Genomic DNA, 18,696 nt, shown 5'->3' on the forward strand with positions numbered 1-18,696 from the left:
AATATCTATAAGCGACACCTGCTCCTCCTGGGGCTAGTGGTAGCCAAAAGAGACCTGGCCCGAGCATGGAAGGACGTGAGCCCCCCCCCCCCCCTGAGTGCATGGAAGGCTGGTATGGACTTCTGTATGGGTCTGGAGAGACCAATATTTGAAGCGCGGGGATGCCCCCGCAAACAAGTATGGAAGAGGTGGGCGGACTACAGGGGCTTGACGCTAGACCCCCCGGCGGAACAGGATGAAGACCTTTAGCCCCATATGGTCCGGCGAAACCCATTCCCACGCACACGATAGCCACGCCAAGAGCTTACATCAGCGCAGTTCGTACAATCATGCATGGGGTTAGGGCGGGTTCCAGGGAGGGGTCTGGGAGTTGGGTGGGTGATTAACTGAAAAGATGAAGGTGGGGTAAATGTTTCCGTGTATCCTTGATTACATTGGTTCCTTGCTTGGACACTCAGTCCTATGTTACGATTGTACCAAAATGTCTGGTGGTATCATCCTGAATGTGGGGTGCCACTCTATTTCATATGCTCATCTTTATCAATAAAATTGTTGTGAAAAAAAAAATATGCAGAAGCAACTTACCTTCTAAACCTGTATTTTCACTGGAAGCTACCCATGGTTGTTTATTATTTTATCTTTGTCATTTTGGTAATACGTTTCACAATATGAACTATGTACCCTCTCCTTATATGCTCTGTTACTTTTTTTTTAAATCTCAGGTGACTCATTCCTTTGTTTCCCACAAAATGTAGCAGGCCACGGTTCATAGGCCAACTTCAGCATGGCCATTTGTTTAAATCAGGAGCAGGGGGCAAGTAACCTGCTTCTCTGTGGCCAAGACAATATTGTTGGCCATGGAGAAGTAGGTAGTCTGGCTACCATGGCACATGTCCTGGAGCCCTATTCCCGATTGGGAGCACGTCCATAGAAGTGCCAGATCCTCAGTTCTTCACAATGTTGCGGCCACATTTCTGCAGGTCAGCCAACTCATGCTGGCCTGCACCCTGTTTCCAATTTGGGGCAGGAGGCAGGTGACCCACCTTCTCTGGCCAGCGCAATACACGGGGGAGCAGGTTGTCGGACTCCTGTGGTGCAAGTTCCTGCGTCCTGTTTTGGGAAAAAGGAGTACGCGCACAGGGCAGGGATCGGTTTATCCATGGCCAGCATGTTGTGGGCTACGGAGGAGCAGGTTCGCTGGAACACACTGGTCACTTTCCACCCGCCTCAGATCCTGGTACCCAGTTGGGTGGTGGGGGTGTGTGCTAGCTAACCCCCGCCTCATTTGCCAGAGGTTAATGGGGGTCATTGCCACATCGCTCTTGAGCTATACCAGGGAGGTGTTGTGCTTATATCCTGCTACCCCAGGTTATTAGGCAAATCAGGAGGCATTTTGCCCCTCACCTTAGGGCAAGACAGAGAGTGAAGCCAGTTGTTCCACTCCTTGTCATCGGCAAGGACAGGGGGAGTTTACACAGGCCTACCGCTGCACTACTTCAATGCAGGGGTGGGGGTGGAAGTTGTACTATTTTCCCTTGTGTCCTTGGGTTTAATAGAATAGACCCCCTTCAATATTTTAAATGTAGTGGGTGGCAGGTGGCATGTTGGCAAAACCAGAAATTCACAATATTCCACATATACATGCCAACTCCAGGTGTATTCCTTCTCTGTGCCCATGTGCAACATGTGTCATTCATTCCAAGGTCTGCTGTACTAGGTTCTAATTACAGCTTGTTTTGTTTCCTCTGTGGTTCTGCACCCTGAACACCATCAAACAAAGATCTTGATGCATTTGTCACTCTCCTTCCAGTCAGAATCAGACTAGTGAACTCTTGTTCAGTATCCCAGCCTAGTTGCTCCATTCTATCTCTTACCCCCAGGCCTTGCCTGGGCGATTATTTCTTTGGTACCCTAGGCAGCCAAGCTCCCTGCCACTCCTGCATGGCCTTGGCCAGTCAATAAAGAAGTCACACCAGAGGTGCACTAGGCTTTTCTGCCACATCTCTTAAGGCACTATATCCAGTTTAACCAACGCTTTATGTGACACACTCCGCAGGCCAGCTAGAGCCACATCTAGTACCCCACAATGATACAAACGATACGGCCCTATGTTGTTGCATATAATGCTATGATACCCCGCAATTATAATACGAAGCATAAGTCTTGTGCTTAAGTGGGAAAACTAGTTGGGACATCGAGGAAGGGAAATGTTTAAAACCCCTAATATCACTACCGGGCTCCTCTATGATTCAGGCAATCAGATTGGAGCTGGGTTTGACTTCATGGAATGTACAGGTGCAAGTAGCCCTCTTAAGCTTCTGGAAAAGATTGGGTACAGGAGAAGACATGGAATTATCACAATGGCTAAGAACGAGTCTAAGCATAGTGACCTAACAGGGGCCAAAGAGGTCAGAAAGAAACTGCTCTCTGTTTATGAAAATCTAAAAAGGGAGAATCAGTCACCAGACTATCCTAATCTCCTACCAACAGGTGAACTTAGAACACTGGGGAAGGAAGCATCTAAGCTAGAAGATATAGGGTACCTAAGAAAGAAAGAATCTGTGAAAGTTATGATGAACCGTTGGGAGCAAGAAATCTGGTACCCCTACCTGGATACACTAACCAACTAATGCCTTAGAGCTGAAGTTCTAAGATGGAGAATAGGCATCAAATATAGTGTATTGAATAGGAGTATAAAATTAGCAATGCGACATCCAGATGGCAAATGCTCTTGTAGGTTGGGCACAAAATGTAATAATTTACATATTATAATGGATTGTCAATTGTACCACTGCAGGAAATTGTTTTTACGCCCCATCTTTTTAAAATATGGTGTTGCTTCGTGTCCCCAAGCAATTGAACTTCTTACTGATATGCCAAACCTTGATATAGCAATAGCCATTGCAAAGTATATGAAAGCGGTAAAAAGGTCATTCTTGGGAAAAGAAACGGATGGTTAAACGATAGGCCAGAAGTTAGGATGGTTATTGCTCTTAAATAATTTTTAATGAAAGATTAGTTTTAAAGAAATATAATTGAGAATAGCTTTTTATCGATATTAGAATATTATGGGTATTTATTTTATATACATGATGTATTGTGTAAGTTGAAAGGACGAAGGTGGAAATTAAAGTATTACAATGGTGTTGAAGATTTGTATTGCAATGATTTTAAAATATTTATAATATTTTTTTTAAAGACCTGTGGTTTAAATAAACGTATTCCTGACTGACTGAGTGGTCTATACATCTCAGATCAGTTTAACCTCACACACCCACTAATGCCAAATTCCCCCCCTCCCTCCAGAGTTAATCCGCCTATATCTAGCAAACTCAAAAAAATGCAGATTTTTTTTCATCACAATGCTTAGGTTTTAGGTACGAGTTTTCTTCGCACTTTAGCCTTGGGAAGAACTGAACGTTCATGAGGTGGCTCATTGGTGGGCCAGCAGTGAGGACCCTACTTTTGAAGCCAAGAAACAGTTTAGAATTGAAATGTAAAACGGTTAAAGAAACAAGACTAATGTTGAGAAGTGAAGAACATGGTAAATGTTCGACAATTGAGCGGATAAAGAATCGGAGGAGTTCTTGGACTGAACTAGGATTACCAGGGTTTTGAGATGACCCAGTGTCTATCCCGACAAATGCTGCTCCAATGGCTAAACAGAGATATTACGAGTTCTTTGATTATATCAGTCCAATACGCGTCCGTACCCTGTTCCTACAGTTTTGGTATGGTACCATCCCTATTGCAGCCTCCGCTGCACGCTGGGCTTCCTTTATAGATGGCACTAGGAGCTGCAAATGTTGTACCAGTATTGACAAAACAGATGAATATCTCCTCTTCTTGTGCCCTAAATACTTTTTGGCTAGAAGCAGGTGAATCGTCCCATTACGCAGAAGTTTGACGATCTTAGATCGAATCATCGCTTTCAGGATCTGGAAGATGAATCCACCCCAGTGGTAGTGGTTTCAGTTTCAAAATTTCTTTTTGCAGCCTGGGTCAGACAAAAAGAATTCCTGAAACTCTTAATGGTTTTGGGCCAAAGGGTCCTGAGCGCTATTCCAGAATGTTTATTCTTCTTAGCCTTTTAAAGCATCCATTTTATGAATGTAGCTACACAAAGTTTTTTATTATTTAAGTGCCATCTTTTAATGTTTTTAATTAATGTATTAAAAATTTGAAGCAAAGGGGTATTGTTCTTATCTGTTGTCTGACGATTAATTCAATTATTTCGATCCGTCAATAAACTTTGAAACACCTTTTTAGGTTGAGCCTGGACAACGCCTGCACTGCTCTGAGTGCCATGCTGTATTGGAGTAGGTACTTGAAGCCCCGCCCACTTTCCACCCATATTTGCCATTGGCTTGTGCCATTGCCCTTCATAAATGCTTGCTATTAGGCTGGTTAGTCCCTCCTTAGTACTGCCTTGTCGTCATTTGTAACCCCCGATGAGGACTTGGGTTGTTACATGGTACATCTTCTTTTGTCTGTACGCACTATTTTCTTTAATGATTTTCCTCTTACTGCAGGAGGGTCTCTCCTGCACAGTTGTGGCCACCGGCTGGTTTATTTAACTCGTAGCAAACTCTGAGCTCTTCAGGAGCCATGGGAGCTCGGCGATCCCTTCAAGCATTTGGAATGCAATAGGTCTCGCATTTGCGAGAGTTTAAGCTTTTGGCATTGCAAATGAATGTAAATGTAAATGTATAGGCATTTATATAGCGCACTACTTACCCATAGGGTCCCAAGGCGCTTCGACCGCTGCGAAACCCTTCCTGGCTTCCCTGAGAGATGGTCCCTTAATGGGTATCTCCAGGGTGAGACCAGGCATCCCCGGCGGTCTGGTGGGGCCGTTAGTGAAGATGAGGCAAGCTAATGCCCAGAGTTGCCGAGTGTGATCGCTGATCAGAGTGGGCACCGAGGCGAGAGAATTATCGAGTCCGCTGACCCTGGTCCAGAAACCTGCCGCGCCGGGAATCGAACCCTGGTCCCGGGCCGTCCTCTGCTCTCGGGTCTGCCGCCTCTAACCAGTGAGCCACACTACTTCACTAATGACATGACAAATGACAATGCCTTTTATTTATGTTTTAAAAACCAAAACATAAATAAAAAAGGCATTATCATTTACAATTCCAATAGCTCAAACTCAAGTAAATGCGAGACCTACTGCATTGCAGACGCTTGTTTCCATTTTATCATAGAAATAAGGACATTTTCACATTCATGTGAAAGTTAAGAAAGAAAAGACAAAACACACTGAAATAGAGACCCAATAATTTAATGGCAGGGCTGAAACAAGAGTGCTGTGGCTCTTGGACAACAGAAAGCAATTATGTACAAAGATCCTTTTCGTATTGATGTGCCACAGTAAAGGGTCTTGAATTTACATTCATTCACAATATATTCTTTGTGCAACAAATGGACAGAAGTAACAAAGTGCTGGAGACAAAAAAAGGCAGCTTCTTTTGAGGGGTCGCTAGGCTGACTTAAATAAAATAGAACTAACCTATTAAAAAAATAAAAACCAAAATGGCTATGTGTAGCTGCAGCTTCTTCCGGTTTTTTCAGTGCTGGAGAATAGCGGAAGCAGTAAAGAAAATCCGGGTCATGGTTTAGTGCAAGAGAATGGGTAGAAAGATGGAATGAAACAAAGCGAAGACTGAGACGGGAAACGACAGCTGGAAAGATCATGGAGAGAGAAGACGTGGAGTCCATGCTGTTTGTTTTCACAACGCCAGTTTTGTATTTCGAAAACTTGAATTATCCCTGGAATAGAAGGGAGAAAAACATAAGTCAACTTGTACATGCAGAACATATAAAGCACAAACCCATGCACCAGTGCTAATACCGGAAATTCTCTGCTACTTTATTCAATGCCCCAACATACAAAGGGCCACAGCCTCTTTTTCATGTAGCATATTATCAATTTAGCCTCAACAAACGCATGACGCACTTAGTTCCTCAAGTTGTCCTGACACATAAGAAGGTTTCCCTGTTGTGCATTCAGCTGCATAGGCGTCAGCACACTTGCAACCTGCAGCCTCCTCAGATGCTTTTGTGGGAGTGTGTATGCATTTATTTATGAATTCACACTAAGGCTGGGAAGTGTACTCCGCTCTGTTCGCTGAGGTTTTCACACTCGGAGGACGTGGAGTTCCGACGGAATGGAGTTATTTTCTCGCTCGCCAACATTAAGTTGCCAATCGCGAGCGAGGAATATCCAATGCTAGACCACCTCCCAGCGAAATTTCTCAACGCGGGTTGTTGCGGATGGTCACTACCGCTCGCATTGAGAAACCTTCTGTTCGGGTTGAGAAAGCTGCCGCTTGAGTAGCACATCTACTCGAGGAGCAGAAAGGTGACCTAACGCACTCCCCCACTTGCAGAACTATGCGTAGCGCAGCAGAGTTTTTTGCTCCGCGAAGGCCTAATTTATACAATATATAAAAGGTACAGTGCAGTGGCGGCTGCTGGCCTCTGAAAATGGTGAGGCATAATACTTTCAATGAGTTGACCTCATCTTTTTCAAAGTCTGCCTTGAGTACCCGCTATTTGTTAAGAATTATCTACAGTGGGCCAGTGTCACAATGTTGTCACTGATCCCACCCATATGTCAAAAACTGCATTCAGCATGTCAGATCTGGCATTTTCTTGTGGTTTGCTTCCCCCAACCAGACTCCCATCCCCAATAGGTCATGGGTGCCAAGTATTACCTCTGGTATGCTAGCACACACATTGTGCCTTAGGTGTCCCAAGTATGCCAAGAATTACAACCAGTATGTCAGAGCCTACATTTTAAAAAGTTTGCCCTCCCATATGCCAAGAAGTGCCTTTAATACATGTCAGTGAGAGCAAGTTACTTTAGTTGCCCCATAAACATATAATTTTGTTCAGTAGGCAATATCCATCAGCAGAGTCACAAGCATAAAACATGCTAACAAACACATTTATTCACACTCACTCAATCTGTCTCTGCCTCATTCACTCTCTCACCCTATGTACCTCCCTCTTTCTCACTTCTTCTGACTCATACTCACTCTGTCTCACTGTCTCTCACACAGAAATGTACCCACACTCACTGATTCACACTCTCACAAAGGCACATACAGACACTTGCTCTTTCACTATTACCAACCCTCAATTACAACTGCTGGCATGCACGGGGCTCCGATTTTAATCCTAGTATGCGGGCACTCTGCTGGAATGAATAGGTGTCAGTAGGCTCCTCAGGCCACTGAGCCCAGATGCAACTGCACCTGCTGCACCACTAGCCCCTGACTCACACCCACGCCCAAGCTCCTCCTCACTCAACTATTCCAACTCATCCACAATCCTTTACTCACTCTTTTGGCCTCACTTCCACCCTCATACAAACTTAACTAACACACACTTTCAGTCAATCTCATTCCCTCTCAATCACATTCACTCTCACAGGGATTATTTTATTTTACTAACCTTTCTTCATTTGTTGAGGTTCAGTGGCAGCAGCAGGGCAAAACCCCAGGCCTGGACATCGGAACCAGCAAGGCACGATTCCCCGCGAGGAACCAGACAGAGCAACAAAGCCAGGATTATAAAGGGGAAGACCCGCTTCAATCCCTAGCCCAGCTTCTTGACAGGACCATCAGCCTTATCAGAAGCTGGTACAGGGCTTGGGATCTTGCCCTTTTTGCTGTATGAAGCTCCTCGTTCGCCTGATGTGCACCCTGTCAGTCACATTTTAGCAGAGATACTATGCCATCTGAGGCCTGTGCACAATCTCTGCTAAATAAAATAGCTTGTGCCTGTGTGAGTGGACCGTAGTTGAACAGCCCCTTACATGAGCATTCCAGACATCCACATATAGAATGTGATGTTTTTACAGAACATTCTGTAGATGGATATTGCCTCAGTACCTCCTTCTGTCATCAGGAGCCTGTAGAGGCCATGAGGGCTGACCTGCACTGTTGGATGGCGTTTTAGGACCAGAGTGTAATTTTCCCGATTCATGTCCTTATATAGGTACAATTTGCATTGCCCTAATATAGGCATAGAAGTCATACCCATATTTAGACATAGCCCATGCAGTCCAAATACAGGCATGGCTACTTCCACCCGTACTAAAAGGTCACAACGATTTCTTGGAAAATCGGCTTAAGCAGTCAGGGACATCCCCTTGCTTGAATATTGATTTGTCCAAGAACTCATGGAGTTTTCAAAGAACTACCCTTCCCTTGGGGTTCTTTCCCGACGTTATTATGCCCGACTTTACGTAAAACCAGGCACCTTCAAGGTATAAATATGCCTTCACTTGCCCTAGCAAACACACAGTGGTTTGGAGCAGTTCGACTATATACTTGCCCGACGCAGCTCGCTACAGGAAGTGCCGAAGGAAGCCGACCCTCCAGCTGACGTACTGATCAGGAAGCGGTCTCTTCTCCTGCCGAGAATCCAGCTCCAGTGTTTCCAAGCTCCCCTAGCGGGGTGTTGGGAAATCAATCAGAGACAGAGAGATACCAGACCTCCTTCATTCTAAACTAAGGTATGGAGCTGATTAGACCATAAGAAAAATCTTGGATTGATTCTTGGCAAATAAACTAAACCTATACCACACTTAATTCTTCCCTCGTACTAGACTTATGTTAGGTACATTGGGGTAGGCTTATTTTAGAAGCACCAGTTGAGTACTTTTAGCCATTGGTATTTATGTATGTATTCTTATGGCTTAGAAACCATACAATGCTTTTACAGTATTATTTTAGAATGCTATTTATGCTGTACGCAATATACTTTATAGCCTGTATTAAGATTGTAGCAGTTCATTTCCTCTGCATGAGAAAGAAGACTGTTCAATAAACCTTTTATTGAAAACGCCTGTCTCTCTATTTCTCTGCACCTCTGGTGAAACGAAGCATGCACGATTGACTGAGTAAAATATCTATCTATTGTTTCCACGACTCTGAAGATACGTTTATTCTTGGGGAAACAAAGTTGTCATGTTTATGCAGTTGTCTGGGTCATCTTATATCATTTAGAGTCTGGAGTATATGAGAACCATTTGTTGTCTATTGAACAAGTATATTTTGTGCTTCCTATTCTACATTCGATAATATCTAATGTTTATATCTTGCACAAAATGTATGCGTGAAATTGGCATATGAAACAATATCTTTTATACGTCGATTTTACTTGTGCATTCCAGCACGTTGACCACTAAACATTATAGCAAAAAATAAAAGACTTGTATATTCCTGTAATTCTGTTACAAGCCATTGTAAATCTGCATTCCGAAAAAATGCTAATAAATTATGATTGGGACTAGCTTTGAACTAACTGCTAAAATCCCTGGGTCGTGGCTTAAAACTGGGCTGTGTTCTTGCCTCATTATTATTTTCACTTTATGTAACTGGAATTCCTACATTTCCAAAAGCATTTAACTGGTTTCAATCAAGAAGATTTGTAAAGCACAGCTTGTCACCTGTGAGGGTATCCAGCCTCTGGCAGGGTTCAGGTGATCAGCCGAATAGCCAGGTTTTCAGGGTCTTTAGGAACTCTGGAAGAGATGGGGAGGTCTCGAGATGAAAGGGTAGTTTGTTTCATGTGTTCGCTGCTATGTAGAAAAAGGAGCGTCCTTCGCATCTGCTACGTCGGATGTGGGTGTGAAGGTTAGGGAAATGGAAGTGGAGCGGTGCAGAGGTGTCTGGTGGGCTGATGGAAGTTCAGGCGGCAAATTAAGTATGCTAGTCCGCAGTTGTATAGGGCCTTGAACATGCGGGTCAAGCACTTGAACGGGCATCTTTTCTCTATAGAAACCCAGTCGAGTTCCAAGGTAAGTGGTGATATGGGTTTGTCTACGGAGATCCAGGACAAGTCTGGCTGCTGCATTCTGCATGGTCTGTAGTCGTCGTAGAAGGTGGACTGCGATCCCGGTTTAGAGAACATTGACGCAGTCCAGTCGGCTGGACATGGGAGCATGGGTGATGGTGCCTCTTGAACTTTGGGGTAGCCATGTGCATATCTTATAAAGTATGCAGAGAATGAAGAAGCAGGAGGAGACAGAGTTGATCTCGGATGTTATGCTTAGCCTGAGGGTTATTAAAGTTGTCTATTCTAGTGTATGTTATTCATTCTAAAGTAGTGGTTGATCAATACCAGTCGCCAAGAAATCGATAATCATTATTCCTATTTGGGAATAATAGTTTCTAATACTTAATCATGTTCAACCCATATAAAAACAGAGCCCGCTAAATCTAGCTCTGTTGGATAGACTTTATCACATTTCTTTTTAACTTTATGCATGGCAGATGCTATTTTTATTGTTACAAATGTATATTTCTAAAATCTAGCCAATGCTCTAAATTCCATAGGGGCACAGCCACTTCCTTCTATAGCTAAAATGGATATGGTTGCATCTCGACTCTGAAGGGCTCGTTGTAGAATAAGACTGCCACCCCACTGGAGTGCAGAATGGAATTCAGCTTATTCTAAATAAATAATTAAGAGCATTGTCAGGTGGTATGTGGTCTTTTTTCACTTGTCTCCGTCCACTTTTGAATCACTGGGCATGAGTTTTTAAGTGATGCCGATTTGAAATATGTGTTTTCGAAATTATTCTCTAGCTATATGGAGGAATTAGGACTAACCAGCAAAGAGGTTTTTAGCCAGCCCTGTGAAGCCAAGAAAAATCTCTGGTTGAAAACATATCTAGCACAAGCCTTGATAAAGACCTTGGTCATTGCCTAAATATTAATCCACTGCACTTTTATTGCTCTTTTGTACAATTAAGTGAACAGCAGTTTTCGTAAGAGTGAACCTAGATCCTGAAAGAAGAAATCTATTTGTGAACTTTGAGCCAGGTAACATACCAGTGGGCGGAAACACGTGGCAGTCTAGCACCAACGGCTTGAGGATTCAGGATATTCTTAGTCAAACTGCAAAACTCAAGCCCCAAATCAAGTAGTTTTATTTTGTTTTGATTTTTTTTTATTAAAAAGCAATTTGTACAAAGCGTAATGTTTATGCATGCTCTGAAACACTGAACCTTTCCCATCAGTCTAAGACTGTCAACCTATGTTACTGATGGTGTGCATTTTTCAAACAAAACCTTTTGGGGAATTTTAATATGTGATTTGCTTTAATTCTGTTTTGTGCATGCTGCCTGAAACATTTCTGTGGAAATATTTCTGTTAATAATAAATTAATACGTTGAAATCCTAGCATAACCCGCCTCCCCTCAGTCACTTTATTTTTGCCTTCATTTTGCTTATTGATTAATCCCACATATATATTTATATTTTATGAGTATATAATGAACAATGCTATATATATATATATATATATATATATATATATATATATATATATATATATATATATACACACACACCTTAAAATTTTACTTTTCAATTTTACCAATAAAAAAAGATGATATGAATGGGCAAAGAAGGTGGATTGTTTCTGATCCATGTTATATGAGGTGTTAAGAGTAGAGAGGCCGATACAGAAGAGAGGCAAAACAAAGATATTTGTGTATAAAAGGCAGCAGAGCACTGTACAGGACCAAAGACAAAGTTACAGAGTAGTTGAAGGGGTAGCTGGGTTCTACAGCGGTAGACTTTTTTTGAGGTGATGTTATGTTCATTAAACAGGAGTGTCTACAGCTCTTATTTAAAAGCAGGTTAGGGTTGCCTTATGGCTACTGGGTTATTGTTCCATCTCAGTAAAGCATAAATGAAGAAGGCCTGTGTCTTTCTTTTGCCGTTCGCATCCAGTCTGATGGAGTCCTAGCGGTGAGTGTGTTGAGCACTGGGGGGTGGTAAACTGGTCAGCCAACTAGGAAGTAGTGGTAGTCATGGAGCCTTTGTAGATGATGCAGCTGCTTTTCAAGATGATGTGCGACCGGACAAGACAGTGCATTTCTATCAGGGTGGCGTAGGTTAGTCCTATTTCTTTAGGCCTATGATCAGGTGTGAAGCAGTTTGTAGGCTGACCTTAAGAGAAGCTAGAGTGGAGAATGGAAGGACATAGAGCAAGCTGTTTCCACCATCCAGATGCAATAGACTATTAGCTTGAATAGCAGACGTCATTTACTGGGAGGAACAATTTAAATTGGTTTAGTAGAATGACCAGGTTTGTCTTGATTTTCTTGGTGATGTCATCCTTATGCGTGAGGTCATTTCAGCATGAATCTGAGGGACTACGCATATGGTGAACGTTCAGGTTAAATTCTGTCCAGGTATGTCGAGACAGGCTTGTAGATAGTACACTGCGCCAGGCACTCCTCCAAAGCACCCTTGTCGGAAAGGAGAAAACCAGAATGTTCATTTAAAGCCAAAATGGTGCAAGCACTAGGAGTGGGACAGGGGCCGGCGTAGAAGCAGACTACTGAACCACCACCCAGGACTCTACAAGAAGAGTAATTCCTGCATTTAAACAATTGATCTCCAGTCCTTGAATTCCCAACAGCTTCAGGCCAAATCTTAAAATGTTAAATACACTGTAACTCCCATCTGCAAAATTAGGCCTGTGTGTGTTATAGTCGGTCAAAGCAGGCGAAAAAACATGAGCATTGTAAACCAGCAATCACAGAGATCTTTTCGCATCTCAGAATTGAGAAATAGAAACTTAGATCAACTCTTCTGGAAGTTGCCAGAAGTGAGTGCAGTGGAGGTGCATTTTCTATGACGAGGATGTGTACAGGTTGACCACATTGCAATCTCTGCACCACAGTCTGGGAAAGCTGTTCCCCAGATGGGTATTCTTTCAAATACACGTTGTGAATGAGGAGAATTTGTTTAGCTTGCTTTTAGCAATATGTATTCTGATGGATTTCTGTACTCGATATAAAAAGCCAGAATCTAACGGAGAAGCTTCTACTTCGCACCTAACGTATGGATAGGCCTGTCGCTACACAAATCCCTTCTTGAATTCTGCAAGAAGTGAAAGACATGGCTTTTTGAGTAGTTCTACTTGGCCCTAGCTTTAGCTAGCCTCAAACCTGCTCCGCACCAGGATACCCTCCCAGGTAACAGTGTGCTCTACAGTCTGCATAACATAACCTAACAAGAGCGAGACAAACACAGGCCCTTCAGGGAGACCATGCATGAGTGCGGCAGGTTCTCTCTCTGCAAACCCTTATCCCTGAACTCAATTTCACGCATTTGTTGGTTTTCACCATGTAGTCCTTAGTAGGAGTTGGGCTGCCTGCAGAAGAAAGCTTTTCTAAAAGGCATGTCCACTCGACCTCCTAGACACAAACCACAGTAATGTCAATATTTTCCAGCTGCTCTTTCAAACCCTGTGGCATGAGGCTTCTAGGTATCAATGATCTGGTGGAAAAATACAGGACAGAAAAAGTGGCTCACTGAGAATCAAACTCTTATTAAGTTAACAAAAAAGACAAGGCCCTACCGCTAGGCGTGACACAGGGGAACAAATCCCTCAGCGACCACTGTTCACCAGGCCGTGAAATTCTTCCCATGCCCTGGGCAAACCACAGACAGACAGAAAACACAAAAAAATGGGGTGGGGAAAAAAGAATAGCACTTAGGATCCTCATGGCAATGGAACCCTGTGGTTCACAATGAGCAGTAACATACAGTTCGAATTCATGATAGTAATATTCATCCCTAGGGGAAAAGAAGGAAAAGTTACTTACTTCTAATAGTAGTTCTCCTTCATGGGAGTTTTCGTTTAAGTCATAAACTATGAGGGAATGGCAGCTTACGGGAGAAGTCCTTTCATTGTATCTTTTTCACTGACTCAGTGATTAAAGTGGTTTTGGGCAGTTTTGATTAAGTTTTTCTTTCAGTGTCTAGAGAAATCAATTTACTCCTAGGAGAAATTCTGCCACAATGCTGCCAGGAACCAGATTTGGTTGGTCAGAAGAGAAGATTAGTAATGAGTATCCTCCTGTCCTACATATCCAAGGTGATCATAGATACCAATATTAATCAATTTATACACTTGCTAACTTTTTCAATAACCCTATTTCTGCAGGGGAGAGATTTCTATATATTTGGAGTAGGGATGGACGAAAGAAATTGCTGATCTGTGAAACGTGTGAAATCCGCCCATTATTCAAATTTGCTTGTGGAATGAAACTGATGGGCAAAAAAACACCCAAATCCACTTCGCAGTCAGTCTAGAGAAATGGGGATAGCTTGGGCATTTCATGCAGCATTTACCTCCCTAGCATAGTGCGGTACGGAGAAAACCGGGAAAAATGTCCAGGAACCAGTTTGTCCTGGGATTTCAGACTTGCATCTTGTGCCTTTAGCCCGTGGCTGGAGACAGCAGATCAGTCAAAAATGTTTTGCACTGCTATCCACATACTATGAAAGGAAAAGAAAATACCCTGCTCTAATTAGGAGATTCTTACATTTCTGCCTAGTCAGGACCAAGGGCTTAGGCAGACCAGTGTGTTCGTTTAAACACACCTAAACAATCCAGTTGTAGATATTGGCTTGGTTGATCCAATGCTGTATATTTGCTAGGCATTATTTTCTTGATTCAGACTCAAGTGAGACACCCAAGAGGGTGTGGGGGCAGTCCTTTTTACAGAACTTGCTCAATGAATGTGTCCCGCCTTTGTCATATTTTTCATTCTGATGTTTCTTAAATGACCATGAGTGATTGGCTGGTACCAGGACGCAGAAGGAAAGGCCACTGTCTTACCGCTGTGTCTGTCAGAGGAATCGTTTTTTAAAGATCACAAATGGAAGCAAATACAGCTCCCCACCAGACGTCTCACATATTCTGTAATCATAAGTATGTTGAAATGCATCTACATAGTGGTTCATATCCTCCAGGATTCTGGCCCCTCTTCACAATCCAGAGTACTGTCTCCACACAACTGTTAATAGGGACTCCGACATAGCCCTCTCCCACCGGCATAATGCGGCAGTGCGTATCCTCAGAACCAACCCGCTATAACACATCACCCTCCCAGCTCTTCCTCGAGCCCAATATTTTGCAACCCCTTGCTTTATTTATCTGTTCTTCTGTCTGCATACACCAGGCCATACTGACGTCACAGAGTTCCACCGTCTAAGCACTTTCTCTGCTTCCTTAACTGTATAGTATCACGTCTAGACACCATTGGTGCCCCATTACAAAAGAGGAGTGCGCATCGGTCCAGAGTTTGTTCTCACCGAATTACTAACGTAACCTTACTGGGGTGAGCTCCAGCAGCCCTTCAACGGTCTGAGACATTCTGCTTTGCATCCTTGTCCAGAACCCACGAACCGTAGGACACACCCATACTGTGTGCAGGAGCGTGCTCTTCTTATTACCGCCTCGCAGGGATTAATCAATGGTTATACCCATTGCGTATCTTATAGTCATGGTATGATAAGCTCTGTGAAAGTTTCAGTCTTACCAACCAGAATCCAGCATAGACAGCCACCTCCCTTGGGTACCAGCATGCCGCTTCCCAGGGATCATCTTCCAGTGTACCAAGGTCCACCTTCCATTTCTCCCTCAGTGCCATCAGTGTGGCAGGCTGTTAGCAAGGAGTGTAGTATACATTACGGATATTGTATGGCAGTGTAGAGGGGCTCCTAGGACACTGTATCCCAACGGGTTACATCTAGTATATCACGGGTTGAGCCAACACCGCCCCTTGGGATGTGCCTGATTTGTAGGTACCACAGTCAATAAGTCCTGTCAGCTCGTATCGTGCCTGTAGGTCCGCAAAGGCCATTATCCCGCGGTCACATCAAATATCCCCAAGCTTGGAGATGCCCGACATGCCCTATTTCCTCTTTCCCCCACCTGAGCGGCAGCAGTGTCAGTTTACCCTGCCAGCACAGCTTCTTTACTGCCCTTCTCAATGCATGGACTACCATTGCCGTTGGAAGCTTGTGAGCCTAGAATAGTCCTCGAGTCCATAGTCCTCTTATCTGCCATTAACAAAGGCTCTCGCTGTACTGCGAATGACCAATCGGTGCCCACTATCAATTGGGTTGCCCAATAGTATATGTGTAAGTCCAGGAGAGCACTGCCCCCATCGACGGGCTTCCTAGTTAATGCTGACAGCGCTGTTCGTGGCGCCCCGCCATCCAATAGCAGCTGCCCGGTTTCGGTCTCCAAAATTCCAAAAAAGAGCTTGGGACCTCAAAAGGGGAATTTTGCAGGGTGTAGAGGAACTTGGGCAAATAAACCAATTTGTAAAGAGTCAATGTGCCCAACAATGAGAGTGGCAGCCAGCGCTAATGACCCACATCTCATCTACATTCCTCCAGTTGTCTGCCTAGGTTCCGTTCATAGAATAATTTCTGATATATGGTTACATATACTCCTACGTAGGGGAAGCCCCTTTCCTTCCAGGATATTGGACAGTTCCATCCCTCACTGGGCTGCTATCTCGATAATAAGTAAACAAGCTTTACTGCAATTAACATGTATAACTGAATAGTTTACAAAGACCCAAAGGATCTCCAATATCATATGGACAGAGCTCTACAGATCCGCCAGATGTAGCCGGATGACGTCAGCATACAGAGAGACATCATCCTCCCATTTGCAATCCCATGGGAGCACCCAGATCATAGCACCTTGGCGAATCCAGTTGGCCACCAGTACCATAGTGACTGCAAACAGGAGTGGAGACAAGGGGCATCCCTGTTTAGACCCTCTCGCCAATTCAAACCCCCCTGATATTGCACCATTCACCTGGACAGAGCCATTGGGTGGTTGCAAAAGAGCCGCACCCTGAAAGGAGGGACCGAAGCTCATCCTTTCTTAGAAGTGCCATCATATGGGGGCCATTTCACCAAGTCAAATACATTCTCTGTGTCTAAAGCTAGTAGTACCACTAGTTCAGTCACGCGTCTCGCATGTGCCATGCATCCAAAAATCTTCCTGTGATTTTGGCTGATTGAGCTATAGTGCATAAAGCCCTAAAGCGTCTAGGAATTTTTGCTACTGTGCCTCCTCTCTGGGACTACTTCCTATCCTGAACACTCTATCAATATCTTCATGCCGGGGCAGATTGAGAGCCCCTCCTACTATCAGGAGGGGCTCCAGTGCTTTCCAAAATCAGTCTCCCACTGACACCAGTCCAGCAGTTTGCAACCTTGGTATGACGTATCAGGAGGCAAACCATCAAGAATTCCCCTGCCTTGTGCCTCCCACCACGCCCAGCAACCCTGGGGGTTCAACCTCGTCCTGGATACCTACAACAGCAAGGGTTTAGGAGTTAGCATTATACTTGTCCCTCGAGAGCCCACTGAAAAGACAGCGTGATCAATCGTTTTGTATTTGCCCCTACCCAGGAATCCACAGTTATCACCTATCAGGTGGGTTTTTAGCAGTAGGTTCCACTGCAAGAGTATGACTATGCGATTGTACACAAGCTGGGTACAGACCAAAACAAAGCAGATTACTTTTCACAAGTGCCACTACCTCTCCACAGTTGGACATCCAAAGCGGCTGAAGAATGTCTCAACTTCATTGCGAGGTCCAGCATGCCAGCAGCTCTATCCCTTTATCCCTTAAGCAGATTATTGCTGCTACCAACGCAAATAAAGACATGCACATCCTCAAAGACCTCATTACAACGCAGTCTTAGAAAAAAGTATTCGACCCTTTGCTGCGGATGTTGAATTGAAAAAATTAAAATATGTACAGAATGGGCTATCGGTCTACTTGTGAGGGTATCCTCTTGAGAGGCTTGCGAATCTGAATAGCCGAGAGCCAGAGACAGCAAGTGATTGCGCTAGCCTATTGAAGCCACCAAAAGAGCCCTGAGAGATAGTGTGGTTCCCTTGCCTAGATGAACGAGTTGAGAAAAAGCTGAAAGTGAGCCACCTTTATAACTGCTTATACCCCAAGTTGACACAGCAGACACTGACAATGTCCCACTTTCATGTGCATGCCTGGGAGAGAGTTGCAGGGGATTTCCTGGGGCCTCTAGGAACTAGACAGCATATCATGGTAACATTGATAAATATTCACATTTTCCTTTGGTGGAAGACTTGTCATCGACAACCCATGACAAAGTATTTGAGCAGCTTGATGACATCTTTGCAGCGTGGGGCATCCTCACTATTCTCAAATCTAATAAGTAGCAAAGGAGTTTCTTGTTCAACTCAATGTCAAGCATCAAAAGAGTACACCTCTCTGGCCCCAGGCCAATGGTGGTGTTGAAGGATTTATGGGCACCCTCACGAGGGCAATTCAGCGAGCATCAATGGAGAGAATCACTCTAAACCAATCCATGTGTCCAGGTTCAGTGCTAAAGTGCATGTGCTTTTCCCCTAAACATGGTAACATTGGTGCATACAAAATTGACATATTTAGTTCACTTGTAAGTCCCTTGTAAAGTGGTATACCATATACCCAAGGCCTGTAATCTTCTAGTAGGCCTGAAGCACTGGGTGTGCCACCCACAGATGTGGCCTTTCAAAGATGTCTCAGGTCTGCCATTGCAAAGCCTTTGTTTGCAGTTTACTGCCACTTCAACTTAGCATTTAAAACCACTTGCCAAGCCTTAAACTCCCCTTTTATTACACATAAGTCACCCCTAGGGTAGTCCCTAGATAGCCCATAGGCAGGGTGCTATGTAACTATAAAGGTAGGACATGCACTTATAAGTTTTACATGTCCTGGTAGTGACAAACAGCTACATTAGTTTGTCACTACTGTGAGGCCTACTCCTCTTAGACTAGCATTGGGAATTCCCTTAAACACTTTAAAGCTATACTTCCTGTC

At 43.9% G+C, this 18,696-nt stretch overlaps 1 protein-coding gene across 1 annotated transcript in view; it reads right to left on the reverse strand.

Annotated features, from left to right (window-relative positions):
* Nucleotides 1–5,265: 5,265 nt before the first annotated feature.
* The window catches only part of EIF4E2 (eukaryotic translation initiation factor 4E family member 2), a 64,098-nt gene continuing 50,667 nt past the window's right edge, over nt 5,266–18,696 (reverse strand). The window contains exon 7 of the mRNA XM_086944539.1: nt 5,266–5,769. Coding sequence (XP_086800665.1) covers nt 5,730–5,769 — 40 coding nt within the window. The 3' untranslated portion in view covers nt 5,266–5,729. The remainder of the gene's footprint in view (nt 5,770–18,696) is intronic.

This window comes from Lissotriton vulgaris, chromosome 11 (genome assembly GCF_964263255.1).
Source record: "Lissotriton vulgaris chromosome 11, aLisVul1.2, whole genome shotgun sequence".
In the NCBI taxonomy this organism is placed as follows: Eukaryota; Metazoa; Chordata; class Amphibia; order Caudata; family Salamandridae; genus Lissotriton; species Lissotriton vulgaris.